We start from the raw sequence: 19,190 nt of genomic DNA, 5'->3' as shown, positions 1-19,190 counted from the left end.
AATTAAAGGAAAGACTTGTTTTCTTAGTCTGTAATTGGTTATGACAATTAACACATTCATTATGACTACAGGTTGTTTAAGTTGCTACAAGTAGGTTACTCTTATTCTTCACAAATCACAGCTTTATCTGCAAGAAATGGAGTCAAACAGCAATGAAACAGAAGAAAGTTTGCCTGAGACTTCAAAAAAGAATCATGGTGGAAAAGATGGTTAGTTTATTTATGATGGTAATTACTAATGTTTAAAAATTAAATAGACAGTAAGTGTAGAAGTAAAGTATTGTAAAACCTTTTCACACTGTCTGGGTCATTACCAGAAACATTTTAGTTCCTGTTTCATATATATATTGTATAAATGCCTACAGTGTTTGTGTAAGCAACAAGTGGAATTAATAGTATTGTTAATGATCAAAACCAGACATAGGTAGTGAGATGATTTTTTTAAAAAGGTTAAATACTTATTTTAAGTTTTTTTCCAAATTTGAGTTTTTAGTCTTAGATTTCACTCTCAGTCTCACAGATTTCTCTATTATCCATATTGCAGCACTAATTGTGTTAAGCAATAAAGTTTGTTTTGAAAAATAAAAAATAGAATAAATTATTACGACAGACCGGTATATTGAGACTTGATTGTGTAACCGTATACTTGATTGAGACTTGACTCAACTAAGTAGCCATTTTATCCTGGCCATATGTTCTATGTTTTTAAAGCAATATTTCCTCAATAGGAATAGAGATCAAAATAACCACATTCCTTTTAAAAATCTTTAGGTGAAAGTTTGAGTTCCGAAATGAAATTGTTGAATCAGGATGACTCGTAGATTTCTTTTCAGTCAACCAAACAATTCTTCGTAATAGTTTAAAAAAGAAAGAAGCATTGTCTATTTCTTAGTTGGCCATAGAAATATACAATGCATTAACAAATCCTTTAAAAATAAAGTTCTTGATATATATTGTTAATAACCATGACAATGACCAATACCATTGAGGAACTCCAACACAAAGCTGGCAACATTGTGTATTGCATTATATAACACCTAAATAAATTCCTGTCATTTGATTGGACGATTGTGGGTTACATGGCGAGCTATTATATGAAATAAATTGTTGTTTCAGCAAATAATTGAATACGGTAGAACCTCTCCTTTGGAAGGGAAAATTTGGAAATTTTACAATTATGAAATTATTACTCCATTTCCTTAAAGACTGCCACCTATTGGCTACAGTGATTAAATTATGTAGGTATTCCTTGGCATACTGCCAAAATAAATAACAGTAATATTAGGCACTGAACATTGCATGATTATGAATTAAATCCAGGTCCTATTGATTACTGTACCTGGGTTATTCATAAGCTAACACGTGACACAATCACTAGCTGTCACTATTACAGAAGTTGCACAAAAAATTACAATTAATAATCCAGGTATATTAAAGAAGGAATTTAATAACTTTAGTTAACTTTTAATTACAGGTAATTTGTAAAAAATTTACAAAATATATGAAAAAGGCTTTTCCCCTAAGAGCATTAATCTGCCTCATTATATATTCATCATACTGTTAATTGCTATAGTTGAGGCCTTTTATCAAATTATTTCTATTTGCCCCAATAATAATTATTATTATAAATTTTATATTTATAGACATATTTTGGGATAACTGGTCAATTCAAGTGTAACCCCAAGAGTCAAATAAAGCTTGGTTCCCACTAGAACGTAACGCAAGGACGTAAACGCAACGCAAGCGTTTTAACCAATGACAAGCGAAGTTATAGACGGTTAGCAATCACAAGCGAATAAGCCATCACTTGTGATTGGTCAATTCACTTGCGTTGCGTTACGTCCTTGTGTTGCGTCGCTAGTGGGAACCACGCTTTAGAAAAAAATCTCAATTTAAAAAAAATGTAGTTTTCATTTTCTCAAAGTAGGGAAGTATATATCTCCTATATTTCATAATGAGTTTTTCTGTTTGTGATTTGATTAAGAGCCAATCCAGTAATTGCACTTAAATTGAGATGATGTTTAATTGCAAATCAATACTTGGAACAATAATAACAAGTACATTGATATGGAGTATATGCAACTTTTATTGTTACATTGTCAAGATAAGGGGGCTCTTCTGTAGTGCTGCTGTTAGAGCTACTATCGGGGAAAAAAAGTTGAAATTAATAGATGTGTTGTTATTATTATGTATTGTAGTTCTCGGCTGAATGGACCACCCTCTTAAAATATTGATAAACAAATTAAGATCAAAGAAATTACAAATGTTTTATAGAGACGCTGAATAAAAATTAAACTAATTGAAAACAACCTGGCATAAAGGAAAACAAACATGATTTAAACACCACTGCAATTCCCTGAAATTTAAGTAACTCTTGAGAAGGCAAGTGTTATCATTTTCCAACCAATGAACAGTGCAGCAGTGCAGTAAGCTGATAGATTATACTATTACTTCCCTTACACTATGTCAGGATTTTTGTTCTCATAGCAACAAACAATTCCACTCCCTTCCCACAGACTTAAAGATTATCATCTATTAGGACAGTTATTAATATTGGTAATCTTTGGCATATACTGCCAAAATAAATAATAATAATACACTGCACATTGCATGATTATTATTAATCCAGGTAAGCTACCTGTATAAGCTAACACCTGAAAAGTTTACTTCACTATCAAGGAACTTAATGCACCACAACATTCCAAGGTAGGCCTACTGTATTGTTCCTATCGCGGAAGTTAATGGACGAAAAATTCCAATACCAGGTACAAGCAAATTTGTTTTCTGTCAAAGAACTTAATGCACCGCTTTAGGTTTTGAAATAATAGATAATAAGTTATTGAAATCAGTATAACAGTCTGGAGTAAAGTAAGAATTGAGAAATTTTGCAATTATGAAATTATTTTTTCACTCCCACATATTGGGTACAGTGATTAAATTGTGTAGGTAGTCCTTGGCATACAGCCAAATAAATAACAATAATATCCCTTTCACACCAAACTCCGAAATGATCTCCTCGGGGTTTGTGACCATTCAAAATGTTGAGAAACTCTAAAGAGACCCCATCACATCAACCTATAGCAACACCGGGGTTTTTTAAATAAAATTGTAAATACTCTATTTTGTATCATTTTAATTGATAATATTTTTAATTTAAAAAAAAAATATATTTAATTTTTTTGATAATTATTTTCCAGTCTCAGAAGTCATTTAATGTTTTATTTATACTATTTATTATTTTGTAGATTTTGTTCACATATTTAAAGTATTTTGAAATAAAACTAAGCAATGATTGATTGATCGTGTGAGGATGACCTGTTGACCTAAAAACTCTGGAGTTTGATGTTGGTACCTTTCACACTGACCGTCACGGTATGTCCCTGCAGTTCACCCACTGGAGAACTCCAGTGTTTTGAACTCTGGAGTTGTTTAATTTTACCTTTCACACAGTAGAGCGTTATCTCCGGAGTTTTGCTTTTGGAGTGAAAGGGGTATTATACAGATCTCCCCTTCAATTAAAAACCTCTGTACCGTGGCCCAGGATGATCGCCTATTTTTTATCATTAGTTCCTGCCAATTAAAGACTCCCTCAAATTAGAGACCAAAGACCATGGGTGGACCCAACTGAACAATACATTTCCCTTCAAATTCAATTAAAGATCACTTTAATGTATCTTTAGGTTAGAAAATTGTCTGAAAATCAAACAAATGCAGTTTTTGAAATACACACAAATGGACAGGAGGACCAACCTGATTTAATCTGGGAAGCATACCATTCTGACATTTAATTTATCCTCTAAATAGGGTGATTTAAAGACCACTTCTAGTGACCGGTCTTTAGTTGGAGGGCTTATAATCAGAGCGACTACATACCACTAAAACCTGGGTTCTTAATTGGAGAAAGACCTTTAATAATTATGCACTGAACATTGCATATTATATATTAAATCCAGGTACCCTACCTGTAAGCTAACATGTGACACATTTACTGTCATTATTGAATTATATAATACACTGGAAATTCCAATCCAGGTATTAACATGTGACAAGTTAACTGTCTCTATTAAGGAACTAAAAGCACTGAAAATTCCAACTAATAATTGACGTTTTAGGGCTTTTAAAATAGATAATAAATCTATTCATGTGAATGTTCCTATTGATATCTTCTATTCTTCTTCTATCTATTGAAAAACTGTGTAAAGAATTTGGAAATTTTACAATTATGAAAGAAATTATTGAATCTACATTTTGAGCTTTTAAAAAAGTTTAAAACTTTCCTTCCAAATAACACATGAATCTCCCAAACGTGTATCACCACCTAGGCTATTTCAGATTTTCAGAGTTAAGGGATGGCGGTGAGAATGAACAAACATCTACTGTCAGATAGTAACTTGTAAATAACTTAAACCCATTGTAATTCTGCATGCTTGTACCAAAAATAGAAAACTAATAACAGTACAAAGTTCAGTAAATGGCCTACTGTAAACAAAGTACAAACTTACGTTGAAATGGGCCTCAATTTAGTTTTTCTTTAAACTTATTTCAGCAAACTGTGTAAAAGGTAAGGCAAACCAGGGAGTATTTAGATAACAACTCCCTGGGTAAACTACTGCAGGGAACTACTCCACAAACAATGTGATGTTATTTGTTTATAAAGCAATTTAACATTGATATTTTAATACTTCCGTAGGTACTACAGATCAAACAGCACAAAAGAGTTCAAAGACACATTTGGTTGTCCAGATAACCAAGGAGTCTCCCAAAATCACTTCTCATGGCTTTGAAAGTCATGCAATATTTCTTAAAGTTTACATTTTTTGTTATCCATTGATATTATTGATCACTCAAATTTCTTCTAAAATTGCACTTGAAGAATTTGAATGGTGGTGATTTTAAAGTTTAAAAGGAAGCATTTGTCATGAAAGTTAATTGCCACCGAAAATTTTTAAAAAGTATGACAAAATGACATTTACAAATAAACAGCAGATTTGTTAACAATTTCTTCCTCAAATGAACAATATGAAGAAAGTACCAAACGAACGTAATCTCCTAAACTATTATATATGAGTGAAATTGGCAACGCAAACACTTCCGTTTTGAAATAGGGAAGTGACAGCAATGAATTGCTGCTAATTGTTTGTTTTTATAGTGAGGGTGCAGTGTGTTGGACGTTGGATTACTAATCGTGAGATCGTGGTCTGAATCCAACTATTGCTGCATCGCTGTATCCTTAGGCAAGACACTTTACAATTAAATTTGCCTCTCTACCCAGTGTTTAAATCGGTACTGGTTAGATCAAGACACAACTTATTATGGGAGTATGCTTCCATACGTGTTTGATTAAAAAATTACCAGGGGAATAATTTGTAATTTGCAGCGCAATAAGAGCTTGCTTATATGCACTATTATTATTATTTTCGGAATTCTGAATTGTTGAAGCATCTATTGGGGGGTGGGGGGGGGGGGGGGGCTGCATCGTAACAGTTGGCTTCAATTTTAAACTGGAAAAACCATGCAGTGGTGTTTTATTTGACAAATATGTTTTGTATTTTTGGAGGTTATTACACTTAATACTAATATTAAGTAACAAATCTATACTGTACACATAAACATTCAAATCTGATGAAGCATATGTCTTTTATCTGTATTGTGTCACTTGATTTAAAAACGAACTGTTTACAAAGAAATTTGGGTTAGTGAATATCATTCAACCCGGAAGGCGCCAACATTTGATGTTATTGACAAAAATACATGTGTTTATTATTTATATTGTTATTATTTATTTGGTGGAATGCTGTAGTTGAGGCTTTTTAAAAAAATTATTTCTATAGGCCATGTTTGTAGATAACTCCCAATAATAATTATTATTATAAATTTCATATTTATAGACATATCTTGGGATAACTGGTCAATTCAAGTGATAGAGTATATACCCCAACAGTCAAATTAGACAAAAATCTCAATTTCGAAAAAAAATGTAGTTAAGCCCTTTTCTCAAAGTAGGGCAGTATATGTATATCTCCTATATTTCATAATGAGTTTTTCTGTTTGTGATTTGATTAAAAGCCAATCCAGTAATTGCACTTCATAAATTGAGATGATGTTTAATTGCAAATCAACAATAAGTACATTTATATGGAGTATATGCAACTCTCATTGTTGTCAAGATAAGGGGGCTCTTCTGTAGTGCTGCTGTTAGAGCTACCCTTGGCAAAAAGTTGAAATTAATAGATGTGTTGTATTGTAGTTCTCGGCTGAATGGACCACCCTCTTAAAATATTGATAAACAAATTAAGATCAAAGAAATTACAGAAAGCGATAAATGTTTTATAGAGACTCTGAATAAAAATTTAACTAATTGAAAACAACCTGGCATAAAGGAAAACAAACATGATTTAAACACCACTGCAATTCCCTGAAATTTAAGTAACTCTTGAGAAGGCAAGTGTTATCATTTTCCAACCAACGAACAGTGCAGCAGTGCAGTAAGCTGATAGATTATACTATTACTTCCCTTACACTATGTCAGGATTTTTGTTCTCATAGCAACAAACAATTCCACTCCTTTCCCACAGACTTAAAGATTATCATCTATTAGGACAGTTATTAATATTGGTAATCTTTGGCATACTTCCAAAATAAATAATAATAATACACTGCACATTGCATGATTATTATTAATCCAGGTACACTACCTGTATAAGCTAACACCTGAAAAGTTTACTTCACTATCAAGGAACCTAATGCACCACAACATTCCAAGGTAGGCCTACTGTATTGTTCCTATCGCGGAAGTTAATGGACGACAAATTCCAATAATCCAGGTAAAAGCAAATTTGTTTACTGTCCCTATCAAAGAACTGAATGCACCGCTTTAGGTTTTGAAATAATAGATAATAAGTTATTGAAATCAGTATAACAGTCTGGAGTAAAGTAAGAATTGGGAAATTTTGCAATTATGAAATTATTTTTTCACTCCCACATATTGGGTACAGTGATTAAATTGTGTAGGTAGTCCTTGGCATACAGCCAAATAAATAACAATAATATCCCTTTCACACCAAACTCCGAAATGATCTCCTCGGGGTTTGTGACCATTCAAAATGTTGAGAAACTCTAAAGAGACCCCATCACATCAACCTATAGCAACACCGGGGTTTTTGAAATAAAATTGTAAATACTCTATTTTGTATCATTTTAATTGATAATATTTTTAATTTAATGATTATTTTCCAGTCTCAGAAGTCATTTAATGTTTTATTTATACTATTTATTATTTTGTAGATTTTGTTCACATATTTAAAGTATTTTGAAATAAAACTAAGCAATGATTGATTGATCGTGTGAGGATGACCTGTTGACCTAAAAACTCTGGAGTTTGATGTTGGTACCTTTCACACTGACCGTCACGGTATGTCCCTGCAGTTCACCCACTGGAGAACTCCAGTGTTTTGAACTCTGGAGTTGTTTAACTTTACCTTTCACACAGCAGAGCGTCATCTCCAGAGTTTTGCTTTTGGAGTGAAAGGGGTATCATACAGATCTCCCCTTCAATTAAAAACCTCCGTACCGTGGCCCAGGATGATCGCCTATTTTTTTATCATTAGTTCCTGCCAATTAAAGACTCCCTCAAATTAGAGACCAAAGACCATGGGTGGACCCAACTGAACAATACATTTCCCTTCAAATTTAATTAAAGATCACTTTAATGTATCTTTAGGTTAGAAAATTGACTGAAAATCAAACAAATGCAGTTTTTGAAATACACACAAATGGACAGGAGGACCAACCTGATTTAATCTGGGAAGCATACCATTCTGACATTTAATTTGTCCTCTAAATAGGGTGATTTAAAGACCACTTCTAGTGACCGGTCTTTAGTTGGAGGGCTTATAATCAGAGCGACTACATACCACTAAAACCTGGGTTCTTAATTGGAAAAAGACCTTTAATAATTATGCGCTGAACATTGCATATTATATATTAAATCCAGGTACCCTACCTGTAAGCTAACATGTAACACATTTACTGTCATTATTGAATTATATAATACACTGGAAATTCCAATTAATAATCCAGGTATTAACATGTGACAAGTTAACTGTCTCTATTAAGGAACTAAAAGCACTGAAAATTCCAACTAATAATTGACGTTTTAGGGCTTTTAAAATAGATAATAAATCTATTCATGGGAATGTTCCTATTGATATCTTCTATTCTTCTTCTATCTATTGAAAAACTGTGTAAAGAATTTGGAAATTTTACAATTATGAAAGAAATTATTGAATCTACATTTTGAGCTTTTAAAAAAGTTTAAAACTTTCCTTCCAAATAACACATGAATCTCCCAAACGTGTATCACCACCTAAGCTATTTCAGATTTTCAGAGTTAAGGGAGGGCGGTGAGAATGAACAAACATCTACTGTCAGATAGTAACTTATAAATAACTTAAACCCATTGTAATTCTGCATGCTTGTACCAAAAATAGAAAACTAATAACAGTACAAAGTTCAGTAAATGGCCTACTGTAAACAAAGTACAAACTTACGTTGAAATGGGCCTCAATTTAATTTTTCTTTAAACTTATTTCAGCAAACTGTGTAAAAGGTAAGGCAAACCAGGGAGTATTTAGATAACAACTCCCTGGGTAAACTACTGCAGAGAACTACTCCACAAACAATGTGATGTTATTTGTTTATAAAGCAATTTAACATTGATATTTTAATATTTTCGTAGGTACAGTATATCACAATTCTATACCATCCTGTCCTTTATGTACAGATCAAACAGCACACAAGAGTTCAAAGACACATTTGGTTGTCCAGATAACTGAGGAGTCTCCCAAAATCACTTCCCATGGATTTGAAAGTCATGCAATATTTCTTAAAGTTTACATTTCTTGTTATCCATTGATCGAAAATATAAAAAAAGTATGACAAAATGACATTTACAAATAAACAGCAGATTTGTTAACAATTTCTTCCTCAAATGAACAATATGAAGAAAGTACCAAACGAACGTAATTCCCTAAACTATTATATATGAGTGAAATTGGCAACGCAAACACTTCCGTTTTGAAATAGGGAAGTGTGACAGCAATGAATTGCTGCCAATTGTTTGTTTTTATAGTGAGGGCGCAGTGTGTTGGACGTTGGATTACTAATCGTGAGATCGTGGTCTGAATCCAACTATTGCTGTATCCTTAGGCAAGACACTTTGCAATTAAATTTACCTCTCTACCCAGTGTTTAAATCGGTACTGGTTAGATCAAGACAACTTAATATTATGGGAGTATGCTTCCATACGTGTTTGATTAAAAAATTACCGGGGGAATAATTTTCAGCGCAATAAGAGCTTGCTTATATGCACTATTATTATTATTTTCGGAATTCTGAATTGTTGAAGCATCTATTGGGGGGGGGGGGGGGGGGGGGGGGAATGCATCCTAACAGATAGCTTCAGTTTTAAACTGGAAAAACCATGCAGTGGTGTTTTATTTCACAAATATGTTGTACTTTTGTATTTTTGGAGGTGATTACACTTAATACTAATATTAAGTAACAAATCATAAACATTCAAATCTGATGAAGCATATGTCTTTTATCTGTATTGTGTCACTTGATTTTAAAACGAACTGTTTACAAAGAAATTTGGGTTAGTGAATATCATTCAACCCGGAAGGCGCCAACATTTGATGAATATCGAAACGTGGCAGGCTATGGCGCTTGACCTTTGACAAGATCGCCTAAAATTTATAAATTAAACTTACGATACTTATTATTGTATATTCAGGAATAGCCGCTCCATAATCTCTTTGCTTTTCTTCTTTATATCTATATTTTATTTTTTAAATTTATACTAACAAATATATATTTTTATTAATATTATAATCATAACAATAAATATTTTAAAAATATATAAAATATTATTTATCGCATAATATGCAGTCTTGGATAATTATTTAATATACAAAATCATTACACCCAACCACGCCTACTACTTTCATCTCCTATATGCGGAACATCATTTGGATAATAGAACAAATCATACATCTACACATAATCAAGCATCGTATACTCTATCTCTAACAATATTTCAATCTTCTATCGACTAAAGCTGAAGTATAGTCGTTATCTCGGAACCGTTCTATGGTTACCACCAGGTAGGCTTGCTTCATCAAGGCTTCTATGAATGGATGTACTGGTTGGGAGCAGAAAATCTAGTAGACCATACCCAGTACCGTTTTGATTACGATCAATCGGGAATTTACCTCACGACGAATCAAGTCAAGTCAAGTTCAATATTGAATATCGAAACGTGGCAGGCTGAAGGCGCTTGACCTTTGACAAGATCGCCTAAATTTTTAATATATTAACTTTACAATACTTAGTGTTGTATATTCTGGTACAGCCGCTCCACAATCTCTTTGCTTTTCTTCCTTATATCTATATTTTTAATTTATACTAACAAATATCTTTTTATTAATATAATAATAATATATCAAACATTTATTAAATAATATTTATCGCATAATATGCAATCTACGATAATTGAATTAATTGATATAACAAATTTATTAAATACATAACATCATTTGAATAAAAAGAACAAATCACATATCTACACATAATCATAACATCGTATACTCTATCTCTAACAATTTATTCAATCTTCTATCGACTAAAGCCGAAGTATAGTCGTTATCTCGGAACCGTTCTATGGTTACCACCAGGTAGGCTTATTTCATCAAAGCTTCTATGAATGGATGTACTGGTTGGGAGCAGAAAAACTAGTAGACCATACCCAGTACCGTTTTGATTTCGATCAATCGGGAAATTAACCTCACGAATATGAAAGTGCCAACATTTGATATTATACAAAAATACATGATGTGTTTATTATTTATATTGTTATTGTTATTATTTATTTGGTGGAATGCCAAGGATAGCCAATACCGAATCCTTTTACTGTCTCAACAGATGACAATCCGTTCACAAGACAAACAAAAACACAGAAGAATATCTACATAAACAAATTCATAATAAAGGAGTATTTGGGAGTGGAGTTTATTTGTCATTAGAAACATTCCTAACATCATTTGAACCTAGGACCCTGGGAATCGGTAACTGAGCGTCGTAACCACCAAACTGCAATGTCACTCTAGTATAGGCCTATAGTACTTTTTTTTTAATATACGGCAAGACCTAAAAATATCAGCAGTTAGTAATGATTTTATAGTAAGCAGGAAATTTAATCACAGGGCGTGGCACCGTCATTGGTGTGGCACTGTCAGGTGTGGCACCATCAGTCAAGGTGTGGCATTGTCAGGGTGTGGCACCATCAGTCAGGGTGAAATTGTAAGATTTTGGTCAGTGATTGTCAATGGTGATTTTTTTATGGGCCAAAACAAAAAAGTCTTCTTAACTTGGGATCCCTGTATCCATGGGATACTAAATAAAAAGGAATTAGATATTGAGAACAAATATTTGTATAGGCCTTCTGTGATATTAGGCACCTATCAGACTCCCAATCCCACATGGAAATATTTTCTAAATCTAAACTATTTCCTATTTGCCTACAGCCATTTTATGTCCAATATGTGATGTCATCTAAATTGAAGTATGGTGTATATGAACAAAGAGAGAAGCATATTATACATGATTTGGACCCAGAACTCTGGAATTATACTCTTTCTGTTTAAATGAACATATGCACAAAGAGAAGTACATCAGTGAAATATACATTATACACAATTTGGACCAAGAACCCCAGTATTGATAATATAGGCAATTATATTATTATAAAATTAGTAACGTATCTTCAAACCAGATGAACATTTTCAATCATAGGCAATTATACTCTGTTTAAAAAAGTTTGTCTGGAAATTATTTTTCAGAAGAGATGGGTTTTTTTAAACCAAAACAGGAAGATGAAGAAGGGATCGTGAAAAATGAAGACACAGAGATTGGTGCAGCTCCCACTCACCATATAACATTCACGGCCGGCGAAGACACATTCCGTGGAAAACTACAGCGTATTTTACATAGCCATAATTTCCATGTTGTAATCATTGCATTAGTGCTTGCAGATTGTATCCTGGTTATATGCGAGTTGGTCTTGGATTTGTCAGCTGTAGAGGTACGTAGATCAGTATACAGTAGTATATGCAATAAATGTTTAATAAATCTGCACATGCTCATAAACCAATCGGAATGATAAATAGTTTGGGGACATTAAAGATGTATTGCCCTCTGACTAATTAAAAAAAACAATTTTTTAAAATATTTTGAAGTATCATAATAGTTATTAACTTTCACCAAAAATTAGTCGAAAAAAAAATAATTTAACCAAAATACAGACTTTTTTTTGTTCAAAAAATAACTTTGACTTCCAGTCAAAGTTTTCAATCAAAACATATCTCATAATGCAACGCGCATGTTTGGCTACTCTGTATGCATAATCATAAAACTTCCTCGCAATCTGTGTGAAAACACCTTCTCAACGCGACGAGTTGTAAACAATCCTAATTAGCATCATGCAAATCTTTGTTTACTTTCGCTCGTGACGATTTTCCAGACGAAATGTAATCAAATTAATGTACTTGTTAATTACGTAAACTTGTTGTTTTTGGCTTGAATTTTCGACTTAAAGTGAATAACTTTAATATTACTTTGATATGGCCAATTTAAATTATGATTATTTTTTTTATTTTTTGTGTTTCAAGGGACAATACATCTTTAACTATTGCGATAAATCATAAAGCTGCGGAAAAAGTAATGGCAAGCAATGATGTTTTAAACTTAATGAGAATGATGAATATCCAGTACTGATAATAAATGATGGTGATGAGATGGCAATGATTCCGATTTCATAATACAAATATCCCATTCAGACCCTTGGTTCGGTTTAAGGCACTGTTTTTCTGCAATGAAGTTGCATTGAAACTAGATTTTATAAGATAATTGTGTAATTCTACTCCATGCTATAAATGTAATTGAAACAAACTCTATTATTTACAATATTACTATTATTGTTCTTAGAATGAAAACAAAGCATGTGAAGGTGAAGGCGATGGTGATGAAGAAGAACACACAGCAGAGAAAGAATTGACAGCAGCCTTGGTTCTCCACTACATGAGTATTTGTATTCTTAGTATCTTTCTTGTTGAGATAATGTTCAAATTGTACGCCTTTCAACTAGAATTTTTTAAGCACAAATTGGAAATGTTTGACGCGGTGATTGTGATTATTTCGTTCGTGTTAGACATTGTTTTTCTTATTTACGAGGAAACGTTCATGGCAGTCATCCAGTTGCTTATATTTTTGCGTCTATGGAGGATTGTTAGAATAGTTAATGGTGAGTAAAGCCTACTTTACACTAGGTGAATTATTTCACACAACCCTTTTGTGCTTTAAATATCCACATTCTTCACGTACTATATACGTCATCAAACCAATTTAAAGCAGATTTTAACCAGTTAGGTGAATTGCGCTAATGAATGATAAAATACTCTTGATAATCCCAATTGTTCAGTCTAGTGTGGAATATTATTTGTGACAAGGTAATTTTTTCATGAAACTGAATAATTTTATTACCCACAACTTTTTAGAAAAATAATATAACGTAATGTAATTATTGTAAAACACTTTACCACATAAACACACAATGACATCCCTGCACCCTTCCTTTCCGTTATAAAATTCTCTCCTCTATGGGATATTTGTTACTATTTTTTACTATCTACAACTGCTTCTGTTCCTCCTATTTTCCTTACAAAATTTCGTACCAAAAAATCTAGCTATAAAAATTCATTTGGTTTTTTGCAAGTTTCATGCCAATCTGCAACAGTAGTCCCATTTTAATAGTATTTTAATTTTTGTTTTCCTAGGTCTGGTACTGTCTGTAGAAGCTAAGGCCCATGAAAAGATAACAGCACAGAAATTTCTAAGAGAAGAAGCTGAAATTGAACTTTACGAATTACGAAAACATTATGAAGAACAACAAAAACAAATGGAAATGATCGTAGCAGAAGCACAAAAGCAAGGCATAGTATTAAGTAAGTTGTGATAGCGTCTGTAACCTCAACATGTCATGATTGGGGTGGTAAAGGGGTTGCTAGTATTGTTTGAATCTTATCTTATAGGATAGATACAAACTCTACCTGGGACAAGCTACATGGTTTTCCTCAATACCGTTACCGCTTGTCTGTGTAAATTGACCTTAAGGGAGACAACTCTGTACCTCCTAGTATCCTGAAATATATACTCCCACCCAACAATTATCCCACCCAACCAACAACCCCTTCGAGTTAGGTATAACTTGTTATTAAGGATGCTACAGACTAGGTAAAGATGTCTGGGAGGTAATTATCCTCATTGGATAATTTTCCAAAGACAAATATTTTAAATATTTTTTTATGCAGATTCAATAACAAAAAAGGATTCAATGAAGAATGAGAAGCAGGTTGTAGAAGTTGATTTGAATGGACCACCATCTTACAGTGAATTACATGAAGGAAATGATGGTATCAACTTGTCAACGACCTCCTCTAAAGTCACTTATGAAATGCAAGATGAAGAGTGTAAAAAAGAATAGAGTAAACACATAAGTTAATATAAAAATAAATTATTTTTGAAAATAAAATGTCCTGACACCACACCACCCGGTAAAATTATGAGACATGTATATGCTGGCTGTTTATATTTCTCAACTATGAAACACAAAAAAAACAATACATGTCATGCCATGATTTTTTACTTTAAATTCTATATTTTATATAAAATGTAAACAGTGAGTGAATACAGTACTACATTATTGCTAAGCAAGTAATGGACAATAAAGTTATAACATATTATTTTTAATTGCATATAACACTGCATGCATCAGTACATTAAATAATAACAATAATAATATTTACAGAAACACTTCATACAATAGTTGTCATTTTGTTAATAAACTTAATGTTCTAGTTGTTTAATGCAATTGCAAAATCACTGAAAGATGTATTCTCCCCCAAAAATATGAAAAATGAAGATTAATAAAATCAGATTTTGAATAGGCCATTTTGCCGCTTAAATAAAATAAATCACGTAGAAAAAAATGGGAAAAATATAATATTATTACTGTATTCAACCAAAAACCAATTGCAGTCTGAACATACCCTTAATTAAAACAAAAGAGAGGATTGAACCAAATGTGCCGCCGCTTATAAAGCCCTCCAGCAATATATGCATGACTTGGCAAATGAAGCATCATCTATCTGGTTCTGTCACCCAATTAAAAATAGACCTGTCTGCTAAGAATACACAAAACTATTTTCCTATATGCTTTGGAAAATTCTCTTATATGTGTACAATACTTTTATTTGATGAAAGATGAAATATTCTATTTTCAGCTCAGCTCAAAACATTCTTTATATATACTACATGGTTCGCTTGCCTCACTCGCGCACCCTCTAGTGGGTGTTCTCGAATGGTTCTCGCAAACATGACCAACTCCTCGGTGACACCTATGCATATGACTGATGAGTAATGCATGTTTATTTTGTGATGTTTCATGGTGGTCCATAAATTAGGTATGCTAAAAAAATCGCTTCCAGGGTAATATAGCAAATTAGATTATATTGTGGTAGGGTAAGTTTGTTATAAGGTAACGTGGATATTCTATGTGGGACTGTTGTGAAATGCCATTAACGTTCTGATGAGGTAGTATGAATGTCTCAATAGATTTAAAGACACCTTCCCTACGTTTTTTAGATCACATTTAATTATTAATTTATTAATCATAAGAACGCAAGATGCAAATAATATAATTGTAAAGGACAGTGTATATGTATAATATACATATTAATATATTATTATATATATTATCTGAACGTTACACACAGGAGGAAACCATTAATAGGGGTAAATCAATCACTGAAACAGTCTCTAACGTGACCGTACCAAGAGACCAAAAGCATAGTTTATCAAAGTGGGTGACAGTGAGCGGTGCTTTAACATTTGTATCGCAATATATCATGACAACAGCATCTTGTTAATTTTGGAACAAAATGATCAAATAACAACTTTCGTAGCCTACTTATATATCGGTCGTAGTAGACACCATTTATAATTATAAATAGAGCAAGCAACAGAAATAATCGATAATATAAACAGTAAAGGTGTTTTCCTGGTAGGCCTACCAGGCCGCCTAGGCCCTGTTTCTGCTGCCAATCCCAAATATACCGTATAAATATACCGTATATATACCGTATATGAAATTCGTGCACCGTTTCCGCTGCACATACTTCGTGGGTGGGCTGTAAAAAAAGTTGGCTTTCATATACCCAAAATGCATTTTGTGAGACGGAAGTATGGATTGACATAGAGTCTCGTGTAGTGAGGTTACATGACAAAAACAAAACAATGATGGTTTCTCAAAACGTCTTAGCATTGCTTTCTATTTTAAATCTAATGATCAGAAGTGGCAACGAATTTACATCGCACAAACAATCTAGAAATGTAGAATGGGCATTGACTACATTTATGCAAAGAAGAGGACGGCGTTTGCCGATAACTTTGGCGTTATTAAGTCTACCACAAATTCTGCTTTTATTTTATTTGAGATACTTTTGTAAATCTCGGTATCTCTTCTGTTGCCATGTAGTCTCCCCCCAACCTTCGCTTCTCCCCACAATTGAATTGCAAAAATAGTTATTTCTCCAGTCCACAGTGATATTTTGATCTGTTGCTTGCTTATTATACACGTGTGTGTCAATGCAGCAGAAAAACCAAACAAACGCGTCACGCTCTGTTAGTTTTTGACCTCGTGTCATGGGCCGGGTCACATATACGGTATATTTTGAGTGCAGCAGAAACGGGGTACGAAATATACGGTATATTTTGGAATATACCGTATAATATCCACAAACGATGGGGATATTTATGCGGTATATATACCGCATATATATACGGTATATTTTTTATGAGACCCATTTCTGCTGCCAAAAAATATACCGTATATAAAATATACCGTATATATACGGTATATTTTTGGCAGCAGAAACGGGGCCCTATAGTAACATTGAATCCCACCTAAATTTGATTAAATGATTAATAAATAGCATATAATTAGTTCAATTAGCCTCCTATAGTAACATTGAATCGCACCTAAATTTGACACGTAAAGTAAAGGCCTTCATAATTGATTAGTTGAATATCTAAAACAAATAAATTGTAGTTCACGATTGAGTTGAATCACTAAAATCACATTGTAGTTCACGAGAGTAAAGGCCTTCAATACTAGTTAAATTACTAAAACAAATTGTAGTTCAAGTAAATACATTTAATCAATGTAATTGATTAGTTGAATATCTAAAACAAATTAATTGCAGTAGGCCTAGTTCACGATCAGTTGAACCACTAAAATATTTGTATTTAATATTGAATGGCGCAACCAGGGAAGAGTTAACTCTTCCCTGGCGCAACCAACGGCCATTATGCAGGAAGTGACGGACCCGAATTTAACTCTTCCCTGGTGATCCACAAATTTCGATAGGTAACGCTAAATTTTGTCGTTGTAAAACACAAAAATGGAACAATAGCGTAGTACTGAAAACTAATGTTATCAAATCTACGTTTCGCGGTACATCAAGGCGGTACATCAAGGCGGAGATTTATACCGAAGTTTTTCCATTTTGCTCGCCTATGTCAGAATTAACCATAATTTATATATAGACTAGAGGGTGAGCTCGCTTCGTTCGCTCCTCCTCTAGGAAGTGTAGACGATGGTTCTCGGAATGATAATGGCTCGGGTAAAAAGGTTTTAGAAGGACGTTCTCCTTGTACGTTTTCTGTCGGTTACCATTATTGAAAATGCTTGACATTCGTAAAAGTAACCCTACTCTGTTTCACAGTGTCTTAGATGATTAATAACATCATTAAAGTATAGTGTTTATTGTTTGGTAGGGCTCTTATAGGGCGGAGGTGGGGTAGTATAGTAATAGTATAATTGTGTTATTATAAATATAATACAATATTGTGTGTATAAATGTGGATGGGAGCTTATTAGATAGTTGGGTTGGGTTGGGTGGGGGGGGGGGGGGGGGCGGTATTATTATTCAAACTGATGTTTTATTGGGGAGACTTTATTCAAATAAATACCATCATAATAATTACTACATTATTTAATTTAAACATCTTTTGAAACTAACATCCGCGACAGACTAGGCCGTTTCGGCCCAAGAAAGAAGACGTTTTAGACGGCTTGCAACATGGACAGACATCCCGGTCCTAACGGGACACAGATAGCCTACAGTTAATCCTGCCAGCTTACTCAATAAACTCGGCTATCGGGATTTCATTCGATTTTAAACGAAATATCTTATCATCAGATCTCCATATGTAATTTTATAATACTATTCCCCACAATATATTCCGATTATGGCGTATATTTAATTTGATCATTATTATTTTGCAGTATAATTTTTTTTTTTTAACTATACTGTACCTTCACACGCGCGGTCTGTTTCGAAAATAAACAAAAATCAGGCCTTGTCTTTTGAAAATCATAGGTGTGCTACAAATTGCACTCCTCAATACATTCAGGAGTGCTGTAGGTGTGCTGTTTGTATTTTCGTATGTAGAAGTTTACCAAATTTAAGTGTGTTGTAAATCGCACTCCTCAACGGCAGTTTAGGAGTGTGTTCGGTGAGTGATCGCACTCACTCGCCTTAAAAGACAAGGCCTGAAAAATAACAGCTGACTTAGTTGAAACTAGGTTGTTGCAACAGGGAGGTATAAATTATTTTTTCACCTCCCTGGTTGCAAGGTGAACTCATCATGAACCCGGAAATTACTTCGACCCACGTACAATTGAAATTGAGTTGAAAATCTACCGATTAAATCAGAAATTTTCTTTAAAAACTCTTTATAATATCTTCCTAAGATAGAAATATGGAACAATATCGTAATAGTGAAAACTAATGTTATCAAATTTACATTTCACGGTACATCTGAGATAGATCAGGTAGGTATCCAAGGCAGATATTTGTACCGAAGTTTTTCCATTGTGCTCGCCTATGTCAGAATTAACCATAATTGATATATAGATACTGTATATTGATTGGTGTAATTCTTAACAATTGATCTGAATCACAATGATTGGTGTGTACTGGATAGTGATTGGGTATGCACTGCATAGTAATTGGA

The 19,190-nt window shown here is 33.2% G+C and overlaps 1 protein-coding gene across 3 annotated transcripts; it reads left to right on the top strand.

The window, feature by feature from the left end:
- The first annotated feature begins 78 nt into the window (after positions 1 to 78).
- Positions 79 to 15,083, top strand: LOC140044674 (voltage-gated hydrogen channel 1-like). Of its 3 annotated transcripts, none has more exons than XM_072089285.1 (5): positions 79 to 209; positions 11,897 to 12,138; positions 13,041 to 13,356; positions 13,889 to 14,056; positions 14,423 to 15,083. In XM_072089285.1, exons 1-5 carry the CDS (start codon positions 137 to 139, stop codon positions 14,593 to 14,595), a joined length of 972 nt encoding a protein of 323 aa, XP_071945386.1. In that variant the 5' UTR covers positions 79 to 136; the 3' UTR covers positions 14,596 to 15,083. The 3 variants fall into 3 exon arrangements, with proteins under 3 accessions (XP_071945386.1, XP_071945387.1, XP_071945388.1); XM_072089286.1 differs by having other exon boundaries at positions 122 to 209; positions 11,900 to 12,138; XM_072089287.1 differs by lacking the exon at positions 79 to 209 and adding an exon at positions 7,194 to 7,410.
- Positions 15,084 to 19,190: the final 4,107 nt, after the last annotated feature.

Source organism: Antedon mediterranea, chromosome 3 (assembly GCF_964355755.1).
Source record: "Antedon mediterranea chromosome 3, ecAntMedi1.1, whole genome shotgun sequence".
Taxonomy (NCBI): Eukaryota; Metazoa; Echinodermata; class Crinoidea; order Comatulida; family Antedonidae; genus Antedon; species Antedon mediterranea.
The sequence above is the reverse complement of the archived record's forward strand: the minus strand, read 5'-3'. Positions and strand labels throughout refer to the sequence as shown.